General features: G+C 36.1%; 1 protein-coding gene across 5 annotated transcripts in view; it reads left to right on the forward strand.

Annotated features, from left to right (window-relative positions):
- The window catches only part of PTPDC1 (protein tyrosine phosphatase domain containing 1), a 40,766-nt gene that overhangs the window by 14,367 nt on the left and 9,077 nt on the right, over positions 1–17,322 (forward strand). For 2 of the 5 annotated variants that reach the window (XM_058172791.1, XM_058172794.1), the window contains exons 2-6: positions 7,529–7,612; positions 14,937–15,108; positions 15,862–15,942; positions 16,134–16,252; positions 16,991–17,128. In XM_058172791.1, coding sequence (XP_058028774.1) covers positions 7,537–7,612; positions 14,937–15,108; positions 15,862–15,942; positions 16,134–16,252; positions 16,991–17,128 — 586 coding nt within the window. In that variant the 5' untranslated portion in view covers positions 7,529–7,536. Of the gene's footprint in view, positions 1–7,528; positions 7,613–13,905; positions 14,569–14,936; positions 15,109–15,861; positions 15,943–16,133; positions 16,253–16,990; positions 17,129–17,322 lie in introns of those variants that run through there. The other 3 variants (XM_058172792.1, XM_058172793.1, XM_058172790.1) reach the window with 2 other exon arrangements.

The following is a 17,322-nucleotide window of genomic DNA, read 5'->3' on the forward strand; positions in this document are numbered from 1 at the left end:
TTCTGCTGGCCTTAATGATCACATTTAACACAAGATAGGTGATCTCTTAGATGGAAAGACTTTAAACTATTTAAAGTGTTGAAAGTTGAGACCAGCATCCTGAACATAGCTAGAGAAACTATTTGTCCAAAAAACAAAAGAAAATTTGAGAACTGGTAGTTCTCAAATTATAGCCATAGTTGAGCATGGCAATCATGATTGTAAGTCATGATGGTCATAAAGTGGGTCACCAGATGACCAGACTCAATTTTACAATCTTTTCCATGGTGGTCATTAAGTGAACGACTTAGCAACAATAAACAATACATTGTTTGCTATGGGCCAGTTTTTGTTAGAAACCGAAAGTAAACCATCATAAATCATGGTCATGTGACTGTGGGGCACTACAAGCCCTAATTGAAAGTCATAAGTTGAGCACTATTGGAATAATGCAATAATACAATTCTATGTATTTTTGAGCAGCTTTTCTATATTTTTAAAGTCTGTTGAAACCTCTGCAGATTCTTTATGGTTAGTGTCATGTCTAGTGTGGTATAGCTAGTATTATGCTCTAAATACACTTAAATGATACACATTTAAATAGTAAAGACATACATACATTTAAATAATGAAGGCAAAGTTAATTTTCTAGATCAGAATGACTTGGGATGTATCATAGTTGGAACTGTGAAGTATCATAATTAGGCATATCCTTCTTACTGCTGCTAGAACATTGAGCAATAAAGTTGAATCTTTCCGCTCAAAACTGGCTCTTTGGTGGTCATGATTCCCTCAAGAGCAGTGGTTCCCAATCTTTTTTTGGCCAAGCCCCACCTAAGCATCTCTAAAATCTTAACATTCCCCCCTGCCCGACATATAATTCTTACTATTCAAAAAGTGACTCCTACTCACTCAAAGGAAGCCTCCAAAGTTTAAACTTGGTTTAAACAAGGTTCCAGTTGCCCCCATTAATAATAATAATAATAATAATAATAATAATAATAATAATAATAATAATAATAATAATAATAATAATAATAATAATAATAATAATAATATTTTAATTTGTATACCGCCCTTCTCCCGAAGGACTCAGGGCAGTTTACAGCCACTATAAAATACAAAAAACAACACGTACAATGCTAAAAACAACCATTAAAAAACTTATTCAATTGGCCCCATTTAAAATACAATATCAACCCTGTAAAATTTATAAAATTTAAAACCCATAGAATCAATTAAAAATTTTAAAAATTCAAGCCAGTCCAGCAAGATGAAATAAATAAGTTTTAAGTTTGTGGCGAAAGGTCTGGAGATCAGGTAATTGTCGAAGTCCAGGGGAAGTTTGTTCCACAGGGTAGGAGCCCCCACAGAGAAGGCCCTCCCCCTGGGGGCCGCCAGTCGACATTGCTTGGCTGACAGCACCCTAAGGAGTCCCTCTCTGTGAGAACACACCGGTCGCTGGGAGATAGAAGATGGCAGTAGACGGTCCCGTAAATATTCCGGTCCTAAGCCATGGAGCGCTTTGAAGGTAGTCACCAACACCTTGAAGCGCACCCGGAAGACAACAGGCAGCCAGTGCAGTCTGCGCAGGATGGGTGTTACATGGGAGCTCCAAACTGCTCCCTCAATCACCCGCGCAGCCGCATTCTGGACTAACTGGAGTCTCCGGGTGCTCTTCAAGGGGAGCCCCATGTAGAGAGCATTGCAATAGTCCAAGCGAGAGGTAACAAGAGCATGAGTGACCATGCATAGGGCATCCCGGTCCAGGAAGGGACGCAACTGCCGGATCAGGCGAACCTGATAAAAAGCTCTCCTGGAGACGGTCGTCAAATGGTCTTCAAAGGACAACTGCCCATCCAGGAGAATGCCCAAGTTGCGCACCCTTTCCATCGGAGCCAATTACTCGCCCCCAACAGACAGCCGCAACTGCAGCTGACTGTACCGGGGTGCCGGCATCCACAGCCACTCCGTCTTGGAGGGATTAAGCTTGAGCCTGTTCCTCCCCATCCAGACCCGTACGGCTTCCAGACACCGGGACAGTACTTCGATAGCTTCGTTGGGGTGGCCTGGGGTGGAAAAGTACAGCTGCGTATCATCAGCGTACAGTTGGTACCTCACCCCAAAACCACTGATGATCTCGCCCAGCGGCTTCATATAGTTGTTGAACAGGAGAGGTGAGAGAATCGATCCCTGCGGCGCATGAGGCGCATCGGGGTCAATCTCTGCCCCCCTGTCAACACCGTCTGCGTCCGGTCAGAGAGGTAAGAGGAGAACCACCGATAAACGGTGCCTCCCGCTCCCAAACCCTTCAACTGGCGCAGCAGGATACCATGGTCGATGGTATCGAAAGCCGCTGAGAAGTCTAATAGGACCAGGGCAGAGGAGTAACCCTTATCCCTGGCCCTCCAGAGATCATCCACCAACGCGACCAAAGCCATCTCCGTACTGTATCCGGGCCGAAAGCCGGACTGGAACGGGTCTAGATAGACAGTTTCATCCAGGTACTGGGGTAGTTGACGTGTCACCGCACTCTCTACAACCTTCGCCGTAAAGCGAAGATTGGAGACTGGACGGTAATTTCCTAAAACAGCTGGGTCAAGGGAAGGCTTCTTGAGGAGAGGTCTCACCACCGCCTCTTTCAAGGCAGCGGAAAAGACCCCCTCCCGCAAAGAAGCATTTGTAATCCCCCGGAGCCAGCCTCGTGTCACCTCCTGCGTGGCCAGCACCAACCAGGAGGGGCATGGGTCCAGTAAACATGTGGTGGCATTCAACCTTCCCAGCAACCTGTCCATGTCCTCGGGAGTCACAGGGTCAAAACTATCCCAAACAGTCTCAACAAGACGAGTCTCGAAACTCTCGCCTGGATCTACCCAATTTTGATCCAATCCGTCCCGAAGCTGAACGATTAAAAATCAAATTGCCCTCCTGTGGGGCGTGGGCCCCACGTTGGGAACCACTGTTCTGGACTATGTCAAATCTTCCTCTAAAAGACAAGTCTTTTATTGACTTAAAGAACTTAAACAGCAACAGCCTTTCTGGATTCATTTTTGTCATGTTCACTTCTATCTGCAATGTTGACTTCAAACAGTGTTAAAGATTCTGTTTCTTGAAATTAGGTGAAGATACCATTATTCCTGAACTTAATCTGCCTATTAGAAGCATTGCTGTCCCAAATAGATTATCTTACTGAGCATTTCTATTCATCCTTTAAGTAACAGAGAATAAAATTCTAGCAGCCCTGAAGCTGAACAATTATCTTCTGTACAAGACCTGACAGAAAGAACAGACCCAGATGCACTATCCTGACCACAAAGCCCATTTTTAAAGGGGTTTTAGAAGGAAATGATGATTCACTACAGGGAATTTCTCTTCACCTTTAAAGGGCTGAAGAGAAACAAGACAGCCATCTTCTCCTATAGATATCTCCAAGCTGGTATTGACCATAAAACTCAAGTACAGTTGTGTTAGATCGTGACAAAAAGCTCAGTTGACTTCGATCCTATCAATTAGTATCTTCCAGACATGATCTTCTTAGGAAATGACATTAATCAGTATAAGGGGAAGAAAAATTTCCAATTCAGCCATGCTTCTAAGATTAAAACCTAGAGGAAAGAGGCAAGAACTGTTACACAAATAAAGAGGGATAAAATATTCCTTAAATTGTGTAAACGATAGTGTTTGGAAAAATCAGGCAAGCTTCTCCCTGAGTTTCTTATCTGTGACAGTAGTTAGAGGTGCATGTTGCCTAGATAAATGTAAGTGATCTGATTAGCCAGGCATATGACTTCTTTATCTCTGCAGGAGAATTAGGAACATAACCTGAAACAACATGCCACATCTCTTGAGTAAAAACAATCTGGAAAAAAAATTAACCAATTGTTGACATGAGCATCTTCCTAATAAGTATTGCTTATAATTTACAATATAGTTTAAGCAATTGTCTTTTTCCTCTCTTCAGGAAAAGAAATGTTTTTAATAATGAAAAAGAAAACATCCTAAGAATTTCATTAATATAGAAGTGTAACATTTTTCACATTCTGTAAGCATAAAGGCCTTCTCTCTACTCTCACAAATTAAGTGGGAATTGGATTGGTATACAGTTCAGTATTCCATGGAAAGTAGGAAACTGACTAAATTATGAATGCATGGTTACTTTGTTAAGAATGCATGCAGCTCACCCTCGCCAAAAATTATGAGTGGGTTTCTCATCATCATAAGAGAAATAAAAACTATCATGTAACTCCTAAATAGCCTAACTACTTTGCAATCTTTTTCAGCTAGCAATATTACCAATCTAATTAATTTGTTTATAATTCATATTTAAGGCCATATAGAATATTCCATTATTTTGGAATTTTAATAATGTCCAGTATAACATTTTGGCCTGTGCTTGGTCTTATTTTAAGAATGTAGAACTCAAACTTGAAAGCTACAAGCAGTCCTTGTTTAGCAACTACTAGTATTATGACAGTGATAAAAAAGTAACTTTAAGACTAGTCCTCACATTTACAAACTTTTCAGTTTGTAAAGTAGATTTATTTAGAAATCTATTTGCTTAACAATCAAGTCCCAATTTGGTTACTAAATGAGGACTACCTGCACGAAATAGAGCATTCGAAATGCAATTTAACTGTAGCAGCTTTTCAGTACCAAATATTGTCTTGCTATATTTTGGAATAAACACTTGTGCTAAAAACCTAATTGGTCATATGAAAGATAATAATTTGAATTCCTGGCTGAGAGATCAATTCTAAATTTATATATTTTTTCTTTCCACATAAAGCTGCTATTATACAGTAAAGGACTCATGAACAGGAAAATCTCCTTTCCTCAAATGATGAAATGTACTAATCAAAGAAACAAACCAAATAGTTATAAATTCAAGCCAAACAAAACTGTCTAGTTTTTACTTAACACATAATTAGTTTATAGAATTTGCCAAATAAAATGTGATGGATTTAAAATTGGATTAAATACATCCAGAAAAAATGAGACTTGTTAACTAGTATTCATGACAACATAAAACCTAGGAAGTTAAAAATAAGCTGATGGTACCTATATAGTGAAATGATTTTGTTGGTATGCAGACACATTTTGAAATGAAATATTTTTAATTAAAAGACAGATTAAAAAACAATGTAGACCTGAACCTGAACTGAAATAATCTTGTAGGCACTTATTGAGTTAGAGCTTCCAGATTCATATAGGATGTTAAAGAATCTTTACAGCTAACTTCGTGTTTGAGAAAATCAAAAGATATACTAAAATCTTGGATTTCTTTATTATATTCTATAATCCCAGGAAGAAATGTGTTTTAAAAAAACAAATCAATTCTGTAAATAAGTTATTTAAATAAGGCTTGAACTGTATTTTTAGACTAAGGTGCAGATGTGATTCTTGACTGCTACAGTTGCTGAAAAGTACAATTAATATGGTTGTTCTTTGTGGATTTAATGTTTTCCATTCACTGTCACATTAAAAAGTGCAATATATCACTGACTTTGGTGAGATTATAGGTGTTGCATCTAAATCTGGGAGCAGGTAAAGAATTTTAGCACAGTTACATCTATTATTGAAAGAAATTGAGACATATTAGGGTTTTTTTCTTCTCCCCTACTGTAACTTCCTTGTTTTGCAGGAAAATGAAAGTAGATAAAAAATACTATCCTTCTTCCTTGTATTATTCACTATAACATTATTCACTATATTTCTGTATGATTTTTTATCCTTGTAAACCACCTTCTCACTGTTTTCATATCCATACGCTGCTTCATATATTGCCTTTATTCTTTAAAATGCTCACTTCGTCCCTGTCAGCTTTGGAAGCCGTATTAGGCTGGAAGCTTCCATGCTGCCACACTTCTCTTAGAGTATCTTCAACTCGGTTCAATCATGATTTTTTCTGATTCAGTCACTTTTCTTTCATATAATTTGTTTTACAATTCAAATCTCATTCATTCAGAAATGACTCTGTGTCTGTGTGTCAATTTTGATTATTAAAGTAACGCTGAATACATACTAAAAGAAGAGAGAAAAGAGGAGAATGAATAAAAAGTGAAAGAAAAATAAGGAAGTGACTTCGAACTTTCACTAAACAAATATATAATAACTCTCCACCCCCTAAAAGGTTACAGATAATTATTTTTTTATTCCATATTTCATCTCTGATATAAACAAATACATAGAACATATTTTCTGACCTCATATCAGCAGAAAGTCCATAAAGGGCTGCCTGAAGTAGCAACAGTTAGTTTGGTCTATGATTAAGACACCAGGCTAAAAATCAGGAGTCTATGAGCTCCAGTCCTGTCTTAGGCGTGAAAGCCATCTGTATAGCTTTGGGCTTCTCAGCACAACTCTCTTCACTGAATTGTGGGGAAAATGAGGAGGAAGTTGTGTTGTGTGTATTTGTTGCTTTGAGTTATTTATAAAAATAACAAAGTTGAGATAAAAGTAAGTAATCTGTTGTTCAAGATTGAACTCACCCAGCATTTTCAAACTTATTGTTCTGAAAGTTTCTAATAGCTTAGAAGTACAGATAGTCATTGGTTAATGCTGCTTTTTCAGTAAACATTCAAAGTTATGGCAGTGCCGAACAAGTGATTACAACCAGTTTAGAAAGTTCCAGCTAATACATCCATGATCATGTGATCGTCATTTGGGCGCTTGGTAACTGGCTTGTACTTACAATGGTTGCAAAACCCATAGTCACCATGATTATGATTTGCATCCAGAATGCAGTGTTTTTCCCCCCCCATCTTCTCCATGTCTGGAGAGATTCCAAAGAGCTGGTCTGCTTACCTGTTCTTCATTCTCTGCTGTGGTCTACTTTTGCAGAGAGGTTTTCGGTTTTCTTCCCCTGGAAGGCCATTTTTGTATTCACTTCCCATTCATTCAGAATCCATTCATTCTTGACTCTTTCTCTCTTCGTTTTAACGCACATATTTTTTAGTACTGCGTTTATATCTTCTAGCAGAATAATTGTTTTCTCTGAATTAGCTTTATCAAAGCATTACAGTTTATTCCAGAACTCATCTTCAGCTCTTACATTATCACCATTTTCACTATAAATTTAACTATCACTCGATTCTTCCTTTTATTTTGTTCAAAATTTAATTTTATTCTTTCATTCATAATTAAAGCTATACCTTCATTTCCTGGCGTGTCCATCAACACCATTCTACAAGATGAGACTTCCTTCAATTGGATCTATTGCATTCTTTTTCTTTACAGAGATACAACAATTCTGTTAATTTTATTTTGTTTGTTAATCTTGTTTACCATTTATTTCTCTTATATCCCATTGGTCATTTCTCTTATATCCCATTGATCAATCAAGGCTTTCATGTTGTTTAGTAATATAGGTAGCGTAACATTTTTAACACTAAGCTCTAAAGAAAAGGCATGTCAGCAGTTAAAACACTTACAAGCTGCTTAAATATATTCGACTAAAAATCAGATCAGTTGAATCTGATCTGTAGGGCTGACACAGACATGCACATACATAGAAAAACACATGCTTATTGTTAAAATTTTCTTCCTACAGGTACTGCAATGGCTGCTGGAGTCTTATTACAAAATGAGGCACCTTACAGTTCTCTGATAACCAGCAGCACAACCATGAATACAGGTAATTACTTTTTTAGTACATGACGTTTAGCAGGTAGGACCAGTAGTGGATAATAATAGGGATGAGATATTGAATTTATCTAAACTCTGAATGCAGAGCTGAAGCAGATTGTTTCAAGTAGATTTTATAGTTCCATCAGTTGAAATAGGATTCAGGTAAAGAATCAAATAAAAAAACATGGAACAGATTTTATGAATAATTTGTCACTACTAATCCGTGCCAAAATTGGTACAACCTTTCACCTTTGTTTTAGGATTCAGTGGAGGAAAGTAAAGGAGTCAAGTGATAAGTCTATAGTGGAAGTATTATTTCTAAGCATATAATATATAATTATATAATATAATAGTAATATAACTCCTGTCGTTTTTTACCTTCATAATTCAGTTTTCTATGAAGGTATTGCAAATAATAAATCCTATTCTTCCTCTTCCTGAAGAAAAATATTCCCTACAAGATGAGTAAACTGTTTCATCATATTTAGACTGCCAGTGTTCATGCCGAATGAAGCCCGGCGTACTGACTCTCTGCTTTGTCTTGCATGGATAAAACTGTTTATGTAGGACAAAACAGAGAGCTAAGTCTCACTAATTTGCCCTAAACGAAACTGGTTAAACTGCCTCATGCCTTCCTTCATTGGGTAAAACAAAGGACAGCTGAAGGACCACAGCTCTTGTAGATGATCCAAACTTGACAATGGAAATGGAGTAGGGAATGGCCATAATTTTACAACTTTCTTACCCAATTTGAATGTTTTTGTTTGCATTAATGCCATATAGAACAGGCCAGACCTGCACAATTTAAGAAATGAAAAGGCCACATTGATATAAATAAAAAATAATTATGGGCCACAAAGGAACAGCTTACATGCCAATCAACTGTTTGGCAAATATCTCATGTGCATATCTTTCACGTCTGCTGATATTATCTCCCAATTTCACTATGCTCTGTTCAACTTACTTAATCAGTCTGTTTCCTGAGTATTAAAAAGTTATTATTTGAGTAGTATGTGAGAAAGCAAAATTTTTCTTCACTTATTGCAACACAAAGTTTATCTTAATTGATACTTAAAAACCATTTTACTGTGGATTTTAACAAAAAAAAACACCAAAAACCAATGTTCACAGTTTTCCCAATAAATTTCTTAGCTATTTAGCTTGGGTTTTTTTTGCTTCATATATTTTCAACCTTGATATCAGGTTGGAAAATGAGCAACTGCGTCAGAAGGAATAGTGAAATAATTCTATGTATTAAAAGGTTAATACTGACAACAGAGGAGAACAAATATTCATTGTTACAATTTGTAATTCTGATTCATCTCTTTGGCAGAAGCTTTTAAGATCATTGAACATTTTTACAAGTAATATAATCTCTTTGTGTTCACACAGATTTCCTATGACAGCTAAAAATTAAATTGGAGAACTAAGGATAATCTGTGTTTATACGTGTTCTTTTGTCTCAAGCTTAGTTTAACAAAATAATCATGATTTTAAAATTCATTTAAACCAAATTTGTTTCTTTGCTAGTCCAAATATAGTACCAATTTCAGGTTTATTATTTATTTCATGCAATACATTCTTTCTTTGCATAATCAAGAATGTTAAATTGAACATTATGCAAAGAAAAAAAATGTATTGCATGAACATATTCTGTAGCTATCCAGGAAGATAACATCTAAATGCAACTTGTCTAATAAAGGTTAATAAATTATTCTGCTTGTTTAGGTTTTTTGCTTCATATTCTTTGCAGAAAAAATGACCAGTAATTGCCATCTCATTAAAATTATTACCTAACTCACATATGGTAATTTTGTGGAATGTTATGCATGAAAACACCACCTTTTATTTTTGGTTATGGATTAAATTAATAGGTTTGATCCATAATATGAATAACATTTTTACCAGCTGAAAGTCATATTGTATTCATTACAAATACTAAATGAAACAAAATGAAATGGGAGTGAAGATGTGAATTTATAAGTGATATTAGTAACAGTCATATGCACTATAAAAATTGCCAAGTTAGCTTGGTAGTATCATAGACTCAAAAGGGTTACAAGATTTATGACTTAGCTGATGTTGTTTGGTCCTTATCTCAATATTTTTAATAATTTTGATTCATACTAACATGAACTAATAGGTTCTGTAGCTTTCGATGTGAACTGCTTATTTATGGAGCATAAAAACATGTTAATATCAGATCCTAGACATTTAGTTGTCTGTTGTAAAAACTCCCAATAGTGTCTGTAATGTTTAAGTGGCAATTTGATTCCAGGCTAGTCTATTTTTTTGAGGAATAAGAAATAATTAAGTATTGTGTCACAGTATGTCTAATGTATTTATGTTGTTCTTCAAGCATTACTGCCTCTGATATTTATGTTTTCTGTACACCCTCAATAACTTGTGCTCTCATACAATTTGGAACCTCTTCATAGCAGAGTCCCTATAAATTAGGAGCAGATCAAAGTCATCCTGTGTCTGCCCCGAGTCTTCTATTGCATTTTATAGTTTTCTATGGAAAGTCCTTTTAAGCTGCAGTCTACAATTAGAACAACTCTACAGTGTATTTTTATCTGTTTTGCCACTGAATATTTTACATGACTGCTGAAACCCAAGAAGGGATTTTTTTACATTTTTTTTTACTTTAAAAAAAAATAAAGCTTGATTCTATTTATACCTTGAGAGATTGATTTGTCTCCTAAAGGAGTAGGCTAATTTCCTTTGCCATATGTTTCAATGAATAAGGCTATTTATTTTTCCTTTTGACTTAATTTTTGTCATTTACTTATATAGATGCTTTGTGAGTCCTATGTGTCTTACACTGCAGGATTTGGGGGGGCGGGGGATGACATGTAAAAGCACCTGCTCACCCACCCAGGAGATAGATAGTGGAGGTGAGAACTACCAAACCACTTCACAGTTAGGAGGCAGAAATAGAGCATGCAGAACCCAAGGAGTCATACAAAGGGAGCTTTGAGATGTTTACCCTATGAGTTCAACCCAATTCTGCCACTACAACTGTGAATAATGCTATGATTCTAATACAGCAGTTCCATAATGCCTGTCCAGCATAGACATTTGTGAGTTAACATCCCAAAGATTCTGAACCTTTAAAATCCTTGTTTATAAAGAAGGAAATCACAACTTTCTATCCAGATTGATGTTCTGAAAGGAGTACATTATTTGGGGTATTGTTTAACTTATGGATCAGGTTTTAGGTAAAGAAAAAAATCAACACTCAATTTCTGGTTGACAGTGTGGCTACATTTCTAGAAAAAGCCGTGATATAGAATAGAATAGAATAGAATAGAATAGAATAGAATAGAATAGAATAGAATAGAATAGAATAGAATAGAATAGAATAGAATAGAATAGAATAGAATTTTTTATTGGCCAAGTGTGATTGGACACACAAGGAATTTGTCTTGGTGCATATGCTCTCAGTGTACATAAAAGAAAAGATACGTTCATCAAGAATCATAAGATACTACTCTTATTGATAGTCATAGGGTACAAATAAGCAGGAAACAATCAATATCAATATAAATTGTAAGGATACAAGCAACAAAGTTACAGTCATACAGTCATAAGTGGAAGGAGATGGGTGATAGGAACGATGAGAAGATTAATAGTAATGCAGACTTAGTAACTAGTTTGACAGTGTTGAGGGAATTATTTGTTTAGCAGAGTGATAGCGTTTGGGAAAAAACTGTTCTTGTGTCTAGTTGTTCTGGTGTGCAGTGCTCTATAGTGATATTTTGAGATAGGAGTTGAAACAGTTTATGTCCAGGATGTGAGACGTCTGTAAATATTTTCACAGTCCTCTTTTTGACTCGTGCAGTATACAGGTCCTCAATGGAAGGCAGGTTGGTAGTAATTGTTTTTTCTGCAGTTCTAATTATCCTCTGAAGTCTGTGTCTGTCTTGTTGGGTTGCAGAACCAAACCAGACCGTTATAGAGATGCAGATGACAGACTCAATAATTCCTCTGTAGAACTGGATCAGCAGCTTCTTGGACAGTTTGTGCTTTCTGAGTTGGCACAGAAAAAACATTCTTTGTTGTTCTTTTTTGATAACGTTTTTGATGTTAGCTGTCCATTTTAGATCTTGCGATATGGTAGAACTTAGAAATTTGAAGATCTCTACTGTTGATACTGTGTTGTCTAGAATTGTAAAAGGTGGAAGTATGGAAGGGCTTCTCCTAAACTCTACCATCATTTCTATGGTTTTAAGTGTGTTCAGTTCCAGGTTGTTCCGGTCGCACCACGAGTTGTTCACCCTCCCATCTGTATGCGGATTCATCATTGTCTCAAATGAGACTGATCACTGTTGTGTCATCTGCGAACTTCAGTAGTTTAACAGATAGATTGTTAGAGATGCAGTCTCTACAGAGATGCTGTAGAGATACAGTATACAGGTATACAGAGAGAAGAGAAATGGAGAGACCGCACAGCCTTGGGGGGCTCCTGTGCTAATTGTACAGATATCTGATGTGATTCTGCTTAGCTTCACCTGCTGCTTCCTGTTTGTTAGGAACAAACAGGATCCTTACAAGTGTGTTCAGGTACCTGTAGCTGGTTTAGCTTAATTAGAAGAGTGTCTGGAATGATGGTATTGAATGCTGAACTAAAGTCTACAAAGAGGACCCTTGCGTAAGTCCTTGGAGATTCAAGATGTTGTAGGATGTAGTGCAGAGCAATATTAACAGCATCATCTGTTGATCTGTTTGCTTGGTATGCAAATTGCAAGGGGTCTAACAGCGGATCCGTGATGGTTTTCAAGTGGGACAGCACTAGCCTTTCAAATGTTTTCATGACTACAGATGTTAGAGCAACTGGTCTGTAGTCATTCAGTTCCTTGATGGTGGGCTTCTTCAGCACTGGAATGATAGTAGAGCATTTGAATCAAGAAGGAACATAGCACATCTCTAGTGATTTATTGAAGATTTGGGTGAAGATGGGGGCCAATTGATCAGCATAGACTTTTAAGCAAGGAGGAGTTATCTTGTCTGGACCTGGAACTTTTCCTGGCTTTTGTCTGTGAAATAGGTCTTTTACTTCCTTTTCTGTGATCACTAGGGGTTGTAAACCCAAGGGGATGGGGTCATTTGTAGGAGGCTTGGCTGTTGTTGGTGTGTCTGAGATGGGGGTTGTGGAGATAGATGGCTGTAGTTTCCTTTCAAACCTGCAGTAAAACACATTCAGGTCATCTGCCAGTTGTTGATTTCCTTCAGCCTGGAAGGAGGTTTGCTATTTTTCAGAGTTTTCCACATGTTTGCTGGTTCATTTGTTCAGAACTGATTCTTCAGCTTTTCAGAGTAGCTTCTTTTTGCTCTCTGATCCCCTTTGTTAATACATTTCTGGCCTGATTTTATCACTTTTTCTGTAGGCTTCCTCTTTGGAACAATGTAGCTGCTTAAGTTTAGCTGTGAACCAAGGTTTGTTGTTACTGTATATTCGCAAGTTCCTGGTCAGTACATATAGGACTTACAGAAACTGACATATGATGTTACAGTATCTTTGAGTTCATCCAGGTCTGCAGAGGTATCTTCAAAAATATTCCAATCAGTGCAGTCAAAGCAAGCCTGTAGCTTTAACTTTGCCTCCTCAGTCCAAGTCTTCACTGATTTAATTGTTGGTTTTTGTTGTTAAGTCTTTGCCTGTAAGCAGGTACAAGGTGAATCATGCAATGATCATAGTGTCCTACAGCTGCTCGTGGTAAAGTTTATATAGTTTCACATTTTAAAACTTGGATAGTATGTAATATTTGTCATTGAGTTATACTTAAAACATCAGTTTCTTCAGAAGAATGGCAGTAGTTTTTAAAGAATATAGACAGAAATTGAAGTGAAATCATAGGACTATTATTTCATGAAATGTATAATTTTAAACAGCACATTTTAGTTGTATGTCTTTTTGCATGGTGGTCTATGTAACCTAGAAACAATAGCTAGGAATTCTTTTTGGTATTAAGTGCTTCCGGATATTGACAGAATTACTTTGTTTAGTTTGCTGCTCCATCAACCAGCAATAATTTATTCTGTTACGTATCTCATAAGACAGCAGAAATATTGCTTGTGTATTGCATTTTGTTACTGCTGATTAAATGTATGTGAATAATTGACTGGATAGTCTTTCAAACCCTACTCTGTCTTTGTAAATGCTAATGCTAAAAGCAAGATGCATGAGAATTGCTTTGCTTACAAAATGAGCTCGTGACACAATTTGGGAAGGAGAAAAGTTTGTTCAGTTATAAATGTTTCTGCTTTTCATTTTACAGTCGTAACTAAGTTGCTTTTGCCTATATTTACATCTTTATTAACTTGAGTTTATTTGAAGGATGCAAAGTTCTAAGGGTCTTCTGAAGAATAGGCTAAACCTTGTGATGCTAAATTCAGTTCTTCAAATTCCAGGATTCATTTCTGTTCATAGGAAATAATTTCAGAATTACTGGTCCATTTCAGAATTACCTGCTTTGAACGATTCTAATCCTCATCAGTAGTAGAACAATTTGTTCTTCAAAAAAAAAATAAAAAAATCAATGTATATAGAATTTAGTTGCCAAAAGGCGTAGCTGCCATCAGTGAGTTCATTGTTAGTTTCTATGGAGACAGCAGCCTATTCTGAATGGCTGTTAGATCTTACAGAAAGATGCATGTCTCTGTATAAGTTCAGTACTGAGCAAGTGAGCTTTCTCATTCAGCTTCATCCTCTAGCATATCTTAACTGCCGCAAATAGTGGGTGACCATGCAAGGATCACCCAGGAGGCGCTTGCCAGTGAATATTTTTAGCAAGTTTTTTCAGGGCCGGAGACATTCTTCTTCTGATCCTCTCCTCCGAGTGCTTCAGAGGCGACGGAGCTCAGTTGTAGAGGTCCTCTCGACTTCTACACACAGAGTTATGGTGGCTATTTCCTCTGTAAGCCCTGAAGAGCTAAATGCTGCTTTCCATGAAAGAAGAAGTAAAGTATTGGCATTTTTATCATTCTAATATATTAATTCTGATCTTCTTTTATAACGAAGCATTTTAAGTTGATTACATCATTTATTTAATAAAATAGTACTGTATCACTTTTAAGCTTGCTATTTTTATGAGTTTGTTTATAATGTGAACAAAGATAACAGCTGTTATTAAATGTTTCTAGATCATGAGATTATTCTTCCCCTATGAAGGAAATGCTAACTATACAGACATCAAGAAAGAAAAGTCTTATTTCTTTGCAAATGTTTTTTTGTTTTGTTTTTTTGGATTTAGTTTACCATTTTATCTTTGTTTTTCAGAATTGATTTTTGTTGGAAAGTTTTATTTTGTCTCGCCATTGGGTTACAGGAAGATCTAGACGTCCAACTGCAAAATATACAAAAGTTGGAGAACGCCTTCGTCATGTTATTCCTGGTCATATGCAGTGTTCTATGGCGTGTGGTGGCCGTGCTTGCAAATATGAAAACCCAGCTCGGTGGAGTGAACAAGAACAGGCTGTTAAAGGATTATATTCCTCCTGGTAATATACAGCATTCATTCATGATACATTTCCAAAAATGTTACTTTTAAATATCTTATAAAGCAGTTTGTAACTCTGTTGAACTAATTTCCAAAAAAATATGCTTAGTGTTAGATTATACATTCAGTGAAAGAAAACAGTTTGATAAAGATTTAGGCAAGAAGTGTTTCAGAAATGTGTGTCCATGAGCTTAATGCTTGTAACATTTATATGCTAAAACTGTTGGTTGGATTCAAACAAAGGTCAATTGTTTTCATCAAGGCATTAATCATACTGAATGCATTCTACTGATGTCAACAGAAACTAAATTCAACTTAATCCAATATGTTTTCAGCTGAAACATGGATTTCATTATGGATATCTTTATTACGGACTTAAATGTAACTAAGATTCAAATGTATTGATCATGTTATTGAACTGAAATGTTAAATTAAAAAAACCCAACTGAATATAATGAAAGCATTGTCAAGATGTGTGGGATCATTTTATAAACTTTTTAAAAGATCACTCTGAAGAAAAAATGTTTTATACATAGATAAACCATAGATACATGGTGTTAGTTGTGTTTTTATTATCACCGTATCTTGACATCTTATTAGCATTCTCTTATATAAGTATTTTATTAAACAAAAATCAAAAGCATTTCACCATTTGAAAGCACAGCATTTAAAATATTATGATTAATTTGCTAAAATAAACATGATAACATACTTTTACTCCTATTTTTTATGTCGTCTTCCCTCATCTCTTCAGGATAACAGATAACATACTGGCTATGTCTCGACCCTCCACAGATCTTATTGGAAAATATAATATTATTGAACAGTTCCAAAGGTGAAAGAAATTGGTAACAAATTACTAAAGTTCTTACAAGACTGAAGCTCATCTTCCCCCCTTCCCCCGTTCCCTGCATTGCTCAGATCATTTGTAGCAATTTATTCTGAAATAATAATAACATGGGATGCTGGTGGAAAAGACTGAAAGGACGCATTGTCAATAATGCATCATCTTTTTCTTTGCTTAAGATGTGACATAAAAACAATAATTAACCTTCAGCGCCCCGGGGAACATGCTAGCTGTGGGAATCCACTGGAACAAGAGAGTGGTTTCACCTATCTTCCTGAAGCCTTCATGGAGGCGGGAAGTAAGTTTGCTCCTGCTGCTGCTGTTTCTGGTTAATTATAAAGTGTGTTGCTTGCTGGCTGTTTCTACCACCTACTTCTAAGGTTAAAAGCAGCAAGTTGAGGAATGTTTATTGACGAAAAAATAACATACAATAACATACAACTAATGAAGATGTAGAAAAAGAGCGGGTGGCTATCATAAATGACTAAAGCATCCATGGAACTGACAGCTAAATTATGAAAGTTGCACCTGGCAATATCTGTAACAGTACTAGCAATTATTCACCAAAACATTACACAGATTACACAGGACAATAGGCATATATTCACTGGCAGTAATTGTGTGTGTGTGTTACAGATACATAGATATCTACTTAATTAGCATCTCTTTCACAAAAAAGAGTTTTCCACACTGTCCAAACAAATAGCTGTGTTTGACTATTTTGAAAAGGATGTAATTAATTTAGGAATACTGAGTGTGCATTTTTATATACTATCTAAGTGCATGTACATACATACACAGAGAGAGACTGATACATTCCCCCTTCATTGTAGGTTTTATAAGCCAGTTTTTAAAGGTAAAGTCCTGCTGAATTTGGAGTGTAAGATTGGAAAATTAAAATTTAAATAAAAAACATACCACATTGTGGAAAGATAATTCATTCTCTTCTACTGCAGATCTTAGGAATGTCATTGGGATATATTTGTGGGTGCACTGTTTGGTCTTCTAATTATAATGTTCTAAATATTTTTTCTAGTTTATTTTTATAACTTTGGATGGAAGGACTATGATGTAGCTTCTCTCACTACTATCCTCGATATGGTCAAAGTGATGACTTTTGCCTTACAGGAAGGGCGAGTAGCTATTCATTGTCATGCGGGACTTGGGAGAACAGGTACAAATATGCAATAACTAGTTTAGTTAAAATGTATTTTTCTAAAATTCAATATTGAACCTTATGCATTGTATGGTATGCATTGCAAAGTCTGCACAAACTATAGGTAGCCCTCAACTTACAACCATTTATTTAGTGATCAATCAAAGTTATGATGGCACTGAAAAAAGTGACTTGTGACCATTTTTCACACA

The sequence above is a fragment of the Ahaetulla prasina genome, chromosome 2 (assembly GCF_028640845.1).
Source record: "Ahaetulla prasina isolate Xishuangbanna chromosome 2, ASM2864084v1, whole genome shotgun sequence".
NCBI lineage: Eukaryota > Metazoa > Chordata > Lepidosauria > Squamata > Colubridae > Ahaetulla > Ahaetulla prasina.